Raw genomic sequence first — 15047 nt, forward strand, 5'->3', positions numbered from 1 at the left:
TTTGGATGCCTTTGATTTCCCTTTCTTGCCTTATGGCCCTGGCTAGGACTTCCAGTACAATGTTGAATAGAAGTGGTGATAGCGGGCATCCTTGTCTGGTCCCTGTTCAGCTCTTTTATCTTATTATTTCTTCCATTTGCTTTAGAAAGGGCAAGGGCAAGTTTTAGACTCTCTTCCGACATCCATTTTGGTCTTTTCTTCCTTTCCTGTCTTTCTAATGACCTTTTGCTTTTTATGCCCACAAAGAAGCCTAGTTAATACTATTATACAAATTTACTTCCCAACCACTAAAGCCAAAGATGAAGAGATTAAAGATTTTTACCAACTTCTGCAGTCTGAAATTGACTAAACATGCAATCAAGATGTGTTGATTATTACTGGTATTTGAATATAAAATTTGCAAAGAATTCACCAGATGAAATACACAGGAATCAAACTGACTACATCAGCCAAAACAAGGCCAGGAGTTGACTGTGGAACAAACCATCAATTGCTCATAAGTAAGTTGAAGTTGAAGTTGAAGACAATTAAAACAAGTCCATGAGAGCCAAAATATGACCTTGATCATAACCTGCCTGAACTTAGAGATCATCTGAAAAATAGATTTGATGCATTGAACACCAATGACTGAAAATCAGAAAAATCATGGGATGACATCAAGAACATCATCCATGAAGAAAGCAAAAGGTCATTAAAAAGACAGGAAAGGAAGAAAAAACCACAATGGATGTCAGAAGAGGCTCTGAAACTTGCTTATAGATCAATGGACAATATATAATACAGGAAAATTATGGATAACAGGTAATAGATTGAGGGTTTTTTTTTTTTTTTGCTGGAATCACTTCCTCTGCAACATCTTTATCCTTTTTCATCACAACAATTTTCCTGATTTATATTAATTTTGACTTCACTATGCTTTTCAGGTTCCATATGTAGAATATCGCAACTGGTAGCAGTGCCAACATTCCCATGGGCAGCTATTTTTTCTGTGACATAATTTATGTTCAAAAGTCCAAAATTTCTCACCAGGCTAAGATCAAAGTGTTGGCAGGGCTGTGTTCCTCATGGAGGCTCCAGGAGACAGCCCCTTCCTTGCCTTTTCCAGCTCCTAGAGGCGGTCTGCACTTCTTGTTCACGGCCCCTTCCAACATCAAAGCCAACAGCGTAGCATCATTGAATCTCGGTTTCTGACCCTCTTGCCTCCCTCTTACAAGGACCCTTGTGATTACATCGGAACCCCAGAGAATCTGGCATAATCTCTGCATCTCACATCTGCAAAATATTTAACAAACAACCGGGCACCACAATTTGGCCAAGTTGACACATAAAGTTAAGCATCACACATGGTAACTGAAATTGGAATTGTCTTGTTGGGGACTGGTGTTACTTAACTAAAACAAGGTAATTGGAATTTGTGCACATCTGAATCATGGAACTTGAGGACTGCTTGTTTTAATTCCAGATGATAGGTCAAAAAAGATGAGAAAATGCATGTGACTACACATGCAGGGCCACAGCTGCAGAAAATGAGGTGGAAATAACCTGTATGTTGTCCTTCAGATTTGCAGCACACTCACATACTGAGTTTCCTCTTGTGCTAGATCTCAAGTGCCCCAAATACTGACATCACTACAGCTCTTCTCTTTGAGAAGAACGATAATAGTGAATATGGTAAAAACTCACAGAATGATGTTATAATTTCCCTCCTACCTGTTATCTGCCCAACAAAAAAACAAGAAACAGAACAAAAAGCTATGTGCTGAGTGTCTTGTGCACTAATACTCAACTACTGACAGTATATTACACTTTATTTATAAAGCAAGTCTTTTCTTTATTCTAATTAATAAACATAAGAGTTCTTCTGATAACGGATTATGAATAAGATATGTACCTTCTATGTGCTCAGACATTTTTCAGCAATTTGCAGAATAAATAGGCAGTGTATGTTTCTGATACTCTAAGACCAAACACAATAAAAATAAAGAAAAAAAATGAACTGTTAATGTTGATTTTCTCAGAAATTCATTTTATTTCAACAGTAAAAAGATCAGTTTCCACCTGTGACCAGGATTATAAAGCACAATCTTTTCAGCATGGGTGTTCTTGTCATGCCGCAAATATAAATAGACAAACCATGGACTGATAACAGGGGCTTTCTTTCTCTGGCTGTATATATTAAACTGCAATTAAAACCTCTGATCTTACAGAAATTTTATCTTATAAAAGCTTATTTTATAAAATAAAATCATCTTATTATGATAAAAAGCTTATTTTATGATATGTATTACAAATGCATTCACTGTATGAACTGGGAAGGGAAAAGTAAAAAGAAACAACAGCATTTCATGAATATTCATCCTGAGATTCCATCATTTCAAATCTTACCATTTCATAGGATTCATAATTTATTAGCCAGTGCTATTTAAAAATACTACTTCAGTAGTTTTAAATTGACATTGGAGAAAAATCACATAATGCCTGGCCCTTGTGGAGTTAGTCAAACAAAATTCTTACTGCCTATGGCTCCTGTTGGTGTTTATATGTTGGGTGTCAGAATCCTGGTGGAGAGGTAGATATGGGCCTAAAAATGCCCTGGGGCAGCAGCTCTATTTTCTTCATGTTCAACCCTGACAGGTGAGGACTCAAAGTGCTAAGTGCGTATTTCAAGCTTGTGTTCTCAGCGTACTTAAAGCCACAGTCAACTACAAAAGGTAATTTCCCAGATACTCTTTCAGAATGAGTATAATCACTAAACTTGATATTTTGCCTCAAGAAAAATAAAAGTTTTTTTTTAACACTACAGAGAGTGGACCCCGACACATATTTTGAAATTATCATTTTAAAATTAACATCCTAAATCCATCAAGATTTGATGGTTTTTGTTTTCACAAAGTACATTAAAGGATGGTCTCTATTCTTTCCATGGGACTATACCCACCAGCTTCCCTGGGAAGACTGACTCAAGGGCGCAATTATACATCAAAGTCCTTCAGCTCTCCCCAGCTGGCACCTATTTTTACTTTCACTTTCAGTTTCACAGAAAGTTTGATGGCACTTTCCATTTCAGACTTGACAATCTGAGCTACCTACAAAATAATAACAATAAGGTTAACAAACCCTCTGTCCAATCAAAGAAGAATGCTTCCCAACCCACCCACTGAGAAGGTCACAAACCAGACTGGAGCTTGTCACCTCATCATACTTAAAATCAGAAGAGAGCCAGAGATCCCAAATTCTGGTCTTTATTGATGGGCAGGAGTTTCTTACAGTTTTAGCTAGAATGCTCAGAGCATTGAAAGTCTTAGGTCATAATTCCCAATTCCCATCTAACTTCTCCCAGGCAAAAGTATCTCTGGCATCAGCGATTTCTTTAGTTTAAGGATGAGCATGGAACTCTTAGCTCCTCTCTACCTGTAAAGACTCAAGAGTCATATAACCACCCTGGGGCTAGGGTAGGGTTCTACAAGCTTCATGCATGGGATAAAAAGCTGTTTGCTTGGCTCACAATGTTTTAGCTTCCTATGGAATGGACACACACTGCAACAATACCTGAACAACATCCTCTTCTGCCACTTCATATAAGAGTTCATCATGAAGTTGAAGGATGAAGAAGCCTCCTCGGATTGGGCAGAACATCCCCTGCAGTCTTCTCTTTGGTAACAATCCTACCGCACAGAAAAGTAGCAAAACTGATCAGTAGGTCACTCTTGCGCAGGAGTTTTTAGGGATTCTGAGAAACTCTGGTACATTTTAACTTTGAGATTAAACACATAATAATAATAACACAAAATAACTATTTACTTGCTGCTACAAAGCCTATCCATCAGGACTCAAATCCTCATCAATTTCCTCCCATAAAGGAGTCAGTAAATGGAGTGTAAAGAATTCTGCTCCAAACTCTAGCCTATTTGATGCCTCAAAAGTCGCCAGCATCTTACCTTCTCTTTCTATGCAGTCCCCCTACCTCTGTCTGAGTAATAGCAGAGGGGTACCATAGGGCCTGATTCTCAGTCCAGGAAAGTGGCCCAGCCAAGTTGACATATAACCTTAACTAAAGTATGTCATTAGACATATTTTACAAGGGGGACTCTTGCTGCTGTTGTTTTATTATGAGAAGTGTTGGTGCAATTTTGTGTTTCCCCAATTGGACCATTCACTCAAAACAAGTAATTCTAAATCTAGGTTCCAAAATGAAGATGCTAGAGAGTGAATTCCTTGAAAGTATATGTAAGAGTGTATGTGTGCACATTTTTCCTGTGGAGATGATCCATGCCTTCAGTAAATTCTTAACAGAACCACTGTAACGTACACCATTTCCTAACCAGCTGGACCTAGTGGACAGATTATGCCTGTTTTGGTGACTTTGTGGTGCTCTTGACAGAAAATACCACAAATGGGTGACTTTAACAAATAGGAGTTTATTCTCTTACAGTTTTGGAGGCTAGAAATACGAGTTCAAAGTTCCAGGCTCTCAGGGTTGGATGAAAGCCCCTCAACCTTGGGCTTCAGCTCTACCTCCTGCTCCCAGCCAACTGAAGCTGGAGGCTTGTCTTAACTCAGGCAGCTGCTGGCTGCTGAGGCTGGCAAACCCAAGGTTGACAAGTAAAAAAGCACAGTCCCAATATTATCAAACAACATGGCAGGCCACTAGTTCAAGTCTAGAAAAAGTCCCAAGACAGGCAGGGCATGGCAGGCTGCTGAATGAAGACTCTGCTACATATAGGGTCCAAGTGTGCCAAAAAGCTGCAGAACATTCCCAAAGCTTCTTCTTATATATGGGAAGCAGACCACATCCCTACAGCAGCTATTCAGCTCTTCACAGTAGATTCCACCATGGAGCTGATTGCCAGTCACATCTTGGGTAATAACAACCACCAGCTGCCCAGCCACTCAATGAGGCCAATCCAAGTTGACACATAACATTAACTACCACAATGCCCCTCTGATCACTAAGATAGAGTTCAACCTGAATGATAAAGTTCAAGCCAGTTTTGAGTGTCTTTTTTTAACTTGTTTACCCCTGACTCATAGCAGTTCTTCTTTTCTGCCCTCCAATCTCCTTACCTACCCTTCAGATCCACCGTGAGTATTAGCTCACTCAGTATCTGGTGCTTCCCTCAGAGAGAAGTGTTTTAACTGTCACTGAATGAAGCCCATGTTGGCTCAGATCTGGCTTTCACAAGGTAAGAGAATAAAGACAGCTGAGGCTGGGGCAAGCTGTGTTCAAACAGGGCTGCAAAGGCTGTACATCCTTGGCTGAGATATGCCCCACTGGTCCCACTTAGCTCACCTCATTGACGGTTTGAATGCTCTAGGTTTTCTGCCTTCTGATTATCACGCTTTGGGCCTTTGAGTCCCTTGGGGACCTAGATTCGGGCCCAGAATGCCTTGATCCTCCTGTTCCTTGTGTGGTTTGCTTCCTCAGGTCTACCTCCCTTTAGTCCCACTGATCTGCTGCTACTTTTAACCTGGCATGACACCATGAAATCACCCTCAATGATGGATCTGAATCACCCTCAACTCACTCTTAAGATGGTTACTGTCTGTATCGTCATTTTGACACTGCATCACGCTGCTGTGAAAATTTAGGTAAATATTTCAGAGTCAGGTATCATATTTTCCCTTTTTTTCCTTAGCAGATGTTAAATTTAAACATTGGTTGATGTTTTTACTGCTAAATCCACCAAAGTACACAGCACAATGCTATTCCCTAAGTAAGTTTGATCATACACACTCTCTCTCTAAATATAAGTACATATGTGTATATACATATACACACATAATCCCACATAAAAAATGTTGAACAAAGTTAAATCAAAACTATTGCCATTAATTTGCTTCCAACTCATAGCGACCCTATGTGTTCTCAAATATTTCTTTTCAGGATTGAAGACAATATAATTAGCAATCGTTATTTAACAGACAAATAGGCTTTTGTATCTATGCATTTTTGTGTATGAGTGAACATCTTTATATCCCTGTAACTAGCTGTTATTCTCTAACTAGTTAATTCTCTAACCTATATGTATACGTCTCCTGGAAAAAACAAACCCCGTACCCAATAGCTGATATCTACCTTTTCTGCCCCATTTCTAGCTGTTTATTCTCTTTTATGCCTCAAACCTTCCTAACTCTTCCCTGTAAAATTTAAAATATGCTGTAGTCAGGGTCTGACAACAATTATCAGTGACAGTGAAACAGTTTTTAGAGAGGAAGTTAGGACGTTTGATGGACAGGGGAGAAGGGAAATCTCTGTGCACTTGTTAGGACAAGAAATGATCTATCCAAGCAAGACAACTTAGGAAAAAAATATTTATGAAAGAAAGAACAGAAAAAAGGATGGCAAAGTAATGTTGGTGACAAGGAGGTCAACTTAGAGTTTATTCCCTGACTTCAGAGAACACTGTGGATCATGAACAGAAAAAATCGACATGTTAGAACAGAGTTCCTTAAAGTGTAGTCTGAAGATCACAGAGGATCCCTGAAGCCCTTTCAAGGCATCTACAAAACTATTCTCGTAATAGAACTATGAGGTTATTTTCCCATTTTACTCTCATTCTCTTGTAAGCGTGCATTACGGTGACCAACTGTTTTAGATTTAGCACTAAAAGTCCCACATCCCACATGACTGATCCTCAGTCCCTGGACAGTTATTACCCTGGAGTGTATGGGCCTTTTTTTTTTTTCCCCAGAAGTTATAGGGTGTATATTATCACAAGACGTTGAATGAAGAAACATATAAGAGAATTAAGCTGTCTTCTTCTAAGCCAGACATTAAAGAAATTTGCAAAAATAAAAAGCAAAGCCACTCTTACCACTAATTTTCTTTTGTTTTGGAAACTGTATTTTCATAACAATGTATTATTTATGGTAAAACATAATGTGTTTATTATTATTTTTAAATATAAATAATATTTTTAAGTTCTCTCCATTTTAATTTTGAATATGATCAGTTTAGTAGATATAACTCACATGAACAGAAGCTCTTTGGAATTCTCAATAATTTTATAGAGTGTAAAGACACCATGAAACCAAAACTTTTGAGAATGGCTGTGTTAGAGAAATAAAATACAAAATATTTTTTGGAGACAATTATTTTTCACTATGTTAAAGTGGGGGTCTCATTGGTGAACAAACCTCTTCTGTCACTCTGGAGCATTCCTTCCCGATGGCCATGGGATTTGAAGGTTGAGTGGAAGGTCTCCAACTTCTTTTGAATGTTAACTGTGGCTATTTTGACAATATCAGCAGCCGATCCTTGGACTGTTGTGTTGATAGCCTGACGCTCAGCCTATGAAAAACAATAACAGGTATTCCATCAGGACATGGATATGGTTTCATAACTGCTCTTAGTGTCCACAGAGCAGTGCTTACATGTGTACCCAGAATGGAGCTCTGGACCAAGACTTCTCCATGACTTCCACAATTAGGCTGCATCCTAAGAATAAAAACAATAATAATCTGGAACTCTAGGCTCTGAGCCACATACATGAAGACAGACTAAATATACGAAGGTCAATTTAGAAATATTAAACACTCAGTTAGGAACCAAAAACTGCATTGCAATTAGAATGTATTTAGTAGCTCAAAATTATGTTACAAACATCTACTATTAGTGTTCTAGCTGTTGTAAACTTCACTGTAAAGGATCCATTCTTCAAAATACTAATCCTACATAGATGTAAGTAGAGTAGCATTCTTTGTGACATGAGCTAGAATGTTTCAAGCATACCCCCCTACCAATGGCCTATTGGTACCAGGTAGAGTTTGGCCCCAGCAGGCCTTAAGCCCTCTGTTATATATCAAAACCTTTTCTGGACTGCCAGAGCTAGTCATTGCTGGTAGTTAAAATCTTGATCCCAGATCCCTGGGTATTAAGTTAGAACTTCCCTGTAACCTTTGCTGCCACGAGCTTCTTGGCAGACAACCATGGCTGCTAAAAGTAATCCACCTGGCAGAGTGGGAGAATAGCTGTGGGGGCCTAGATTAAAATACAAGGTATGACCTATGAATATCACTTCTGGTGCCCAAAAATTCCTAAGAAAATGGAAAGAGTCTACTCAAGGGAGGGTTCTATGCAATTTGAGGAGTGTTCTCGGGTTCTCTGTCACCTAGGCTACACCCAACTTCTAGTCCATTAAATACCTGATAAAGAGATAGTCTTTTCATTAACTGTTGCTTTGTTGAATGCTGATGACTTCTAAACTCACTCTGCTGTCTGTTTAAGCAGTGACTGAATTTCAGAGTTGTACTGATCGTATTTCTTTGTGTAGTAGATTGCATTATTGTTCCTATTGTTGCCTTTTTCTGGGAAATAATGTAGACCCACCCATTACCATGTGATATGAAATGTTGGTCTTTGTAAAAGGATGACCTTGATTTGCTTTGGTTAATGACATGTTAGTAAAACTGATATAGAGCGAGGTCTTCAAACAGTTTGAACCAGTTCAGACAGGCTGAAAAAGTGAAACTGGAATAGACTCCAATTTTTTTTTTAATTAGGGTGACATGGAATGATAATGGGGACTGGAAAAATTATGGGTCAAAGCTCTGGCATGGGAGACTCAGAAGAGGTGTAATGAGCCCTTCAAGGAGCCTGATGTGTAAGATTAGATTATTGGCAGAACTGTGGACAGTGACACACACTCATAATGACATGGTCGGTCACCATCTTAGTTTCGACCCTGCTCCAAATCTGTCAGCAAGAGATTTGGTTTCTGTGCAATGCATCCATTACCCTTGTTTTCTAAGAGGGATGTTAAGTTCCTAGTAGGGCTACCACTTGTAATTTTCTCATTCTGGTTATCTTTTTGTTCACCCAAAATTTAAAAATCCAGGTCTGTCCAGGTTTCACTTTCTCAGCCATGACTGAGCTGGATAACCAGTTTGAAGACCTGTATACAGTCCATCTAAGAAGTTTTATCCAACACTGCCACAAAAAAGGTATACCCCAGATGGGGCTTTTCCTTCATTCTGAAATCCATTATGAAGGCAATATGTAAGAGATTCACAGTCAACCTGGAACCAAACTGTAACATGAGTGAGAAATGAAGCTTCTTATCATATACCATTGAAATTCTGGGGTTGTTTTGACTGTGACATAAGCAAGCAAAAATATTACTAATAGAAAATTCATTCTCATGATATTGTACTTCCTTGATTGTCTTCCATGTTAGGAAAGCATGGGCAGTTTTGCTTTATGTCTCATAAAGCAAAGCCCATTGGTCATCAGGACTATCTCTTTTATGTGAAAAGGTTATAATGGCTTCTAGTAATGGAAGACTAGGCCATTAGGAGTAACTCTTCCACTGACAACAACTGGAAAAGCTGGACAGTAAATAAAAATGCCTCTTTGAATGAATCAGACAGCTAAAAAGGAAGGAAAGGATGTTAAGACCTAAGAGATATCAAAGAGAGAAAGGAAAACAAGGGAGGTGACCCTGGCACTGATACAGCCATTTCTCCCAAAGGAAATCAAGAGATTCCAGACGAGGCAGCTGAGAGGCTCAGAAGCTGAGCTCAGTTTCTGAAGGCCTTGAGAGGTCTGGGGAACAAACATTTGGGTTCAGGGCCAAAAAGACTATCAAACCATGCCTCTTAAACCATGAGATTTTGACTCATAAACCAATACCCTAGGAAAAAAAGATAAACTGGAAATAGACTGGTCCTAACAGTCTTGCTTTAAATCATCTCTACCCCTGATCCTATTTGATGGCCATTCTAGTCCCTCACCAAAAGAAAATGCAAATCTTCTTTGAATAAAAGCAGTATTATATAGGTTTCAGATTATTTCCACAATCAGATATATACAATGTTTGACACACAATGAAAAAATAATAAGCAAGACAACAAGGAATTAAGACAATATAACTGTCTTTGTAGAAAACTAAAAAAAATAAAAGACAAAAAGTCATAGTGATGCAAAACACAAGGTTATTCTGACTATGGGCTTTTATCAATCTTATTAAACTATAAAATAACTACGCTTAATAAATTCAAGAAAATAAAAGACAAAATTGAGTATTTCAGCAGAGAACTAAATATTCTAAAATACAAAATGGAAACCCTAAGACTGAAAAATAAAAACAGAATTTAAAAACCTAATGATTAGTTGTAATAGCAAAGTAAAGACCAAATCAGCAAACTGGAACACAACTTAGAAGAAAATATTCAGAATAAAGAAATAATAACATGGAAAATACAGATGGGAGTATATGAAATATAAGGGATATGAAGAAAGAGGTTATAAATTTATAATCAGAGTCCCAAGAGAGGAGAATGTAACAAAGCAATAGCTAAGAATGTAACAAAGAGTAATAGCTAAGAATTTTCCCAAGTCAACAAAAGACATCAAACCACAGATTCAAGAAGTCTAAATACCCTCAAGAAAAATCAATTAAACACATACTTAGGCACATCACAGAAAATCTGCTGGAAACTAGACAGAAAGAAAAATACTGTATTGAAAACAGAGAAAAAGAGTAAATTACATGGAAAGGAGCAACAATTAGACCAAAGGTCAGCAAACTACAGCCTGTGGGCCAAATCCAGCACTCCTCCAGTTTCTCTAAATAAAGTTTTATTAGAAAACGACCATACTCTCATATGCACATATTTCTATGACTGTTTTTGCACTATAACATCAGAGTTGAATAATTGTGACAGTGGCCCAGGGTCCCATAAGCAGGAATTATTTAACTCGGATTTTTCACCAAAAAAGTAAGTGGAATCTTGAATTGACTTCTCAACTGAAATAATACCAATCAGAGGTCAACATGCTAAAATCTTCAAAGGTGCTGCAAGAAAATAACTGGCACCCTAGAATTCTAGAGTAAATAACCTTGAAGTTATATATTCAGGGGGAAAAAAAAAAAAAACAGCTAAAAAATATTCATCAGCAGCAGAGTTGTAATACAGAAAATACTGAAGTAAACCTTTCAGACAGAAGAAAATAATACTAGATGGGTGGCCAGAAACACAGAAAGCAATAATGAGAAATGAAAACGGTTTCTAAGGTAACGCCTAGAAAGAAAGTAAATACAGAAATGGTCCGACATGTAAAAGGCAAATAGTAAGGAGGGAGATTCAAATCCAAAAATAGCAGTTATTACCTCAAATGTAAAAAGACTAAACGAAAGACCCTGAAAGACAAAAGATTTTAAGACTGAAGGAAAAACAGACCAACTATATGCAGCTTACATGTACCAAATATAAAAGATAAGGTTGTAGAAAAGTTGAAAGCAAAATATGTAAAAAGATGTATTATATAAACAATAACAAAAAGAACTGGTGTTAAATATATTAACAACAAAGTGTACTTTAAGAAACATTATCAGAGATAAAGAAGGAACTGCTTCATAATGAGTAAGAGTTCAATTTACCAAAAAGACATACTAGTTATAAATTTTTACACCCAGGAAAGGGGGGTACATTGTTTAGGGGACACTGAGCTGCTGTTAAGGGAGAAGGAAAAATCTGAAAACAAATAGTGGTAATTGTTGAACAACATGAGATGAATTTAATTGTTCAGTTGTAGATATTGTACATATAAAAATATTGAGATGTCAACTATTTTGTTACATATATATATTTACCACAATGAAAAAAATGATATATTCATAATAGCCTCAAAGTACAACAATCAAAATTTGATAAAATTATGAGGAAGAACAGTCACAGGAAGAGAATTTTTAACACACTTCTCTCAACAGGTGATAGAAATAGCCAAAAAAAAGAGTAAAGGTAAAGAATATTAAAACATAATTAACTAATATAATTATGTATAAAGCAACAACAAAAAACAACTGCAGATTGCCATCCTAATGGATCTTGAAACCATCACGATACTTCCATTGTTATCTTATCGATTAAAGTAATAGCAGCAACAACAAAAAAAAGCAGTTGCTGTCAAGTCTACGCCTACTGACAGTGACCTAATGTGTGTCAGGGTATAACCGCACTCCATGGAGTTTAAATGGCCATGATCTTTCAGAAGCAGATCATCAGGACTTTCTTCTGAGGTATCTCTGGGTGGATTTGAATAGCCAACATACAATAGCTGAAGGCTTAACCATTAGTGCCACCCAAGGACTCCAACCTGATATAAGAACTAATAAAAACCTAAAGCAAAGTTCTACTTATTGGTAAAATGTTTGAAACTTTTCTTCCAAGACCTGAAAAGAGGCAAAGATGCTTACTATCACTACTTCAACTCCACATTGAACTAGAGGTCCCAGCCAGGGAGGGAGGAAGGGAGGGAGGGAGGGAGGGAAGGAAGGAAGGAAGGAAGGAAGGAAGGAATAGAATAAGGTTTAGAAAGGCTGTTGTAATTTTTTTTCCAGATTATAATCGTATAGACAGACTATCCAAAAGCATGTACAGGCATACCTTGTTTTATTGTGCTTTTCAGGCACTGTGTTTTTTACAAATTGAAGATTTGGGATGGGGGCCAAGATAGTAGACTATCCAGACCCTCTACAACAAAGACCTGAGAAGACAAGTGACATGGATAGAGATGACATTGGAACCCAGAGCTTAAAAGGAAATGATAAAGAAGTAGACCAAATACTGATTACTGAAAGAGATTGAACAAAAACAGTGAACAAAGAGGCATACAGAGCAGTGAATTGCCAACAGGGTTGGCACACCATGGCCATTTTGAGTTATTACAAGTAGTGTTCTAATCAGGGCTCTGTTCAGCCAGGACTGCACTGGCACCCACATCAGTGATTAACAACCAGAGAGGTGTGATCTCCCCTCTATACTGTACAACCTCCCAGTGACTAGAGGTACAGTCCCTTCCACACACACACACCCAGGAGCTGTTCAAACCCCACTGTCACTGCCAGTATTGTGCCACTATTTTTACCTTTTTCTTTCTTCCTAGTTCCTCCCTTATTGGCCCTTTTTTTCTTTTCTTTTTTTCCTTCTTCTCCCTCTACTTCCCCCCGCCCCTGCTTTTTTTCCTATCACTCAGTGGCCAGTGACCCTTCCCAACTATACTCAACATATCTGCAATCCCACCCACTGGGAGAGTGCTACCACCCACTCCAGCACAACTGGCTAGATGACAGACAGCAATTAACACATACTCAGCCTTCCCTCAGCTACCGTACACAACCAGTGATTCGAGATTCATACTCACACTCTCAACTGCAACCAAACTCACCTGGAGACAGGTGATGAGCACCCCGGTGCTGTTAAACTAGTGACCAGAATAGCGTGCCCTCCTGGTTGCCCAGACATAATAAAACAAAAAATCAGGGTGGAGTAAACCAACATACAATCAATAAATTAATACAATAACACCACAATGTCTTGGCAACAACAGACAACTTCAAATCACACACATACTCACACACACACACACACACAAACGCACACACCAGGAAAAGATGGCTCAAACAAGTTACTGAAATATAGGGCCAGACAATCTTCTGGATTAGAAGGGCAAAGGAGTAGGACTGAATCAATGGGAGACAGAATTCATGAAATTGGAGACAAATCTCTTAATATTAATCTGTTAGAGGAACAATCAGAAAAAAGAATGAAAAAAAATGAAGAAAGCTAAGAATTATGTGGGACTTCATGAGGAGGAATAACATATATGATTGGAATTCCAGAACAGAAGGACACACACACACAAAAAAAAAAGCAACAAGGAAATTGTCAAATATTTGTTGGAAGAAAACTTCCATAATATTATGGAAAACGAGAATATATGCATTCAAGAAGCTAAACAAATACCAAATAATATACACTCCCCCCTAAATCACCAAAATATAATTAATCTTTCTAAAACCAAAGACAAAGCATCCTGAAAGCAGCTTGGGAAAAACGAATAGTACCTATAAAGGAGAACCAATAAGACTAAGCCTTGCTTTCTCAACAGAAACCATGAGGCAAGAAGGCAACAGAATGACATATATAAAACCCTGAAAGAAAAATATTACCAACCAATAATTATATATACAGCAAATTATCCCTCAAATGTCATGGTGAAATCATGACATTTCCAGATAAATAGAAATTAAGGGAATTTGTAAAAATCAGACCAATCTTACCAGCAATGCCAAAGGAAGTCCCTAGGACATAGTACCAACAACATCAGACAATACCTGAGATTATGGCACATGGCAACATGAGCCAGAAATCAACCCAGATCTAGAAGTATCAAAAATAAAATAAAACTACAGGACTGAAAATGGGGAACCAGAGGGATCAATTTGTAAGTGATGACAATTACAAAGCAAAGAGTGAATAAATGGTATAGTTAAAGAACTTCCAAATGGAGAGGAAGTCAAGATGATATCTAGATAGAACAGACTATCCTAAACTTGGGAAAATAATAATACATTATAGGGTAACTTCAAAAAAAATTAATAAACCTTCTCACCAAAAGAAGAAAATCTTAGAGATTCAGTAAGTATTAAAACAACAGCAATGAAGGAAATGATAAGAAAATCCATAAACAAAATGAACTCAGCACAGAAGAACATATGGAACAAAGAAACCATCACCATCACACATAAACACACACGCACATATACATACATACATACACTAAGCCACAGCAAAATGATGGCAATAAATTCATACCCATCAATAACTACACCAAAAGCAAATGGATGAATGCACCAGTCAAGAGACAGAGAATAAGGTTCCAGGAAGATGGTGGAATAGGCAGAAAGACTGCATAGACCCTCTTCAACAAAGAAAAAGGGAACCAATTAACACAGATACAGAAGATACTCCTGGACACCTAGGCTCTGAAGGGAAGGATATAGAAGTAGACTAAATTCCAATTTGCAGAAGAATTTGCATGAAAACACCAAAAAAGGAGACATACGGAGCTGTGGTCTCACAGCAACCCTGACGGCATAGCCAGCTTGGATATTGCCAAGTGGTGGTAGGACCTAAAAATTAACCTAAAAATCAGCCCTGCTAGTCAGGGACTGTATGGAGGTCTGCTCTGGTGGCTGGTGTATAAAAGGGGAAGTAGCGAAGAGGAAAGCGGACTGAGCTGTGGATTTTTGCCTGTCTGGAGG

General features: G+C 37.9%; 1 protein-coding gene across 1 annotated transcript in view; it reads right to left on the minus strand.

Annotated features, from left to right (window-relative positions):
- Positions 1-2972: 2972 nt before the first annotated feature.
- The window catches only part of POLQ (DNA polymerase theta), a 222700-nt gene continuing 210625 nt past the window's right edge, over positions 2973-15047 (minus strand). The window contains exons 28-30 of the mRNA XM_007943887.1: positions 7138-7291; positions 3550-3665; positions 2973-3086 (exon numbers count right to left, since the gene is read on the minus strand). Coding sequence (XP_007942078.1) covers positions 2973-3086; positions 3550-3665; positions 7138-7291 — 384 coding nt within the window. The remainder of the gene's footprint in view (positions 3087-3549; positions 3666-7137; positions 7292-15047) is intronic.

Source organism: Orycteropus afer, unplaced genomic scaffold, assembly GCF_000298275.1.
Source record: "Orycteropus afer afer isolate SDZICR_OR568_19922 unplaced genomic scaffold, OryAfe1.0 scaffold00114, whole genome shotgun sequence".
In the NCBI taxonomy this organism is placed as follows: Eukaryota; Metazoa; Chordata; class Mammalia; order Tubulidentata; family Orycteropodidae; genus Orycteropus; species Orycteropus afer.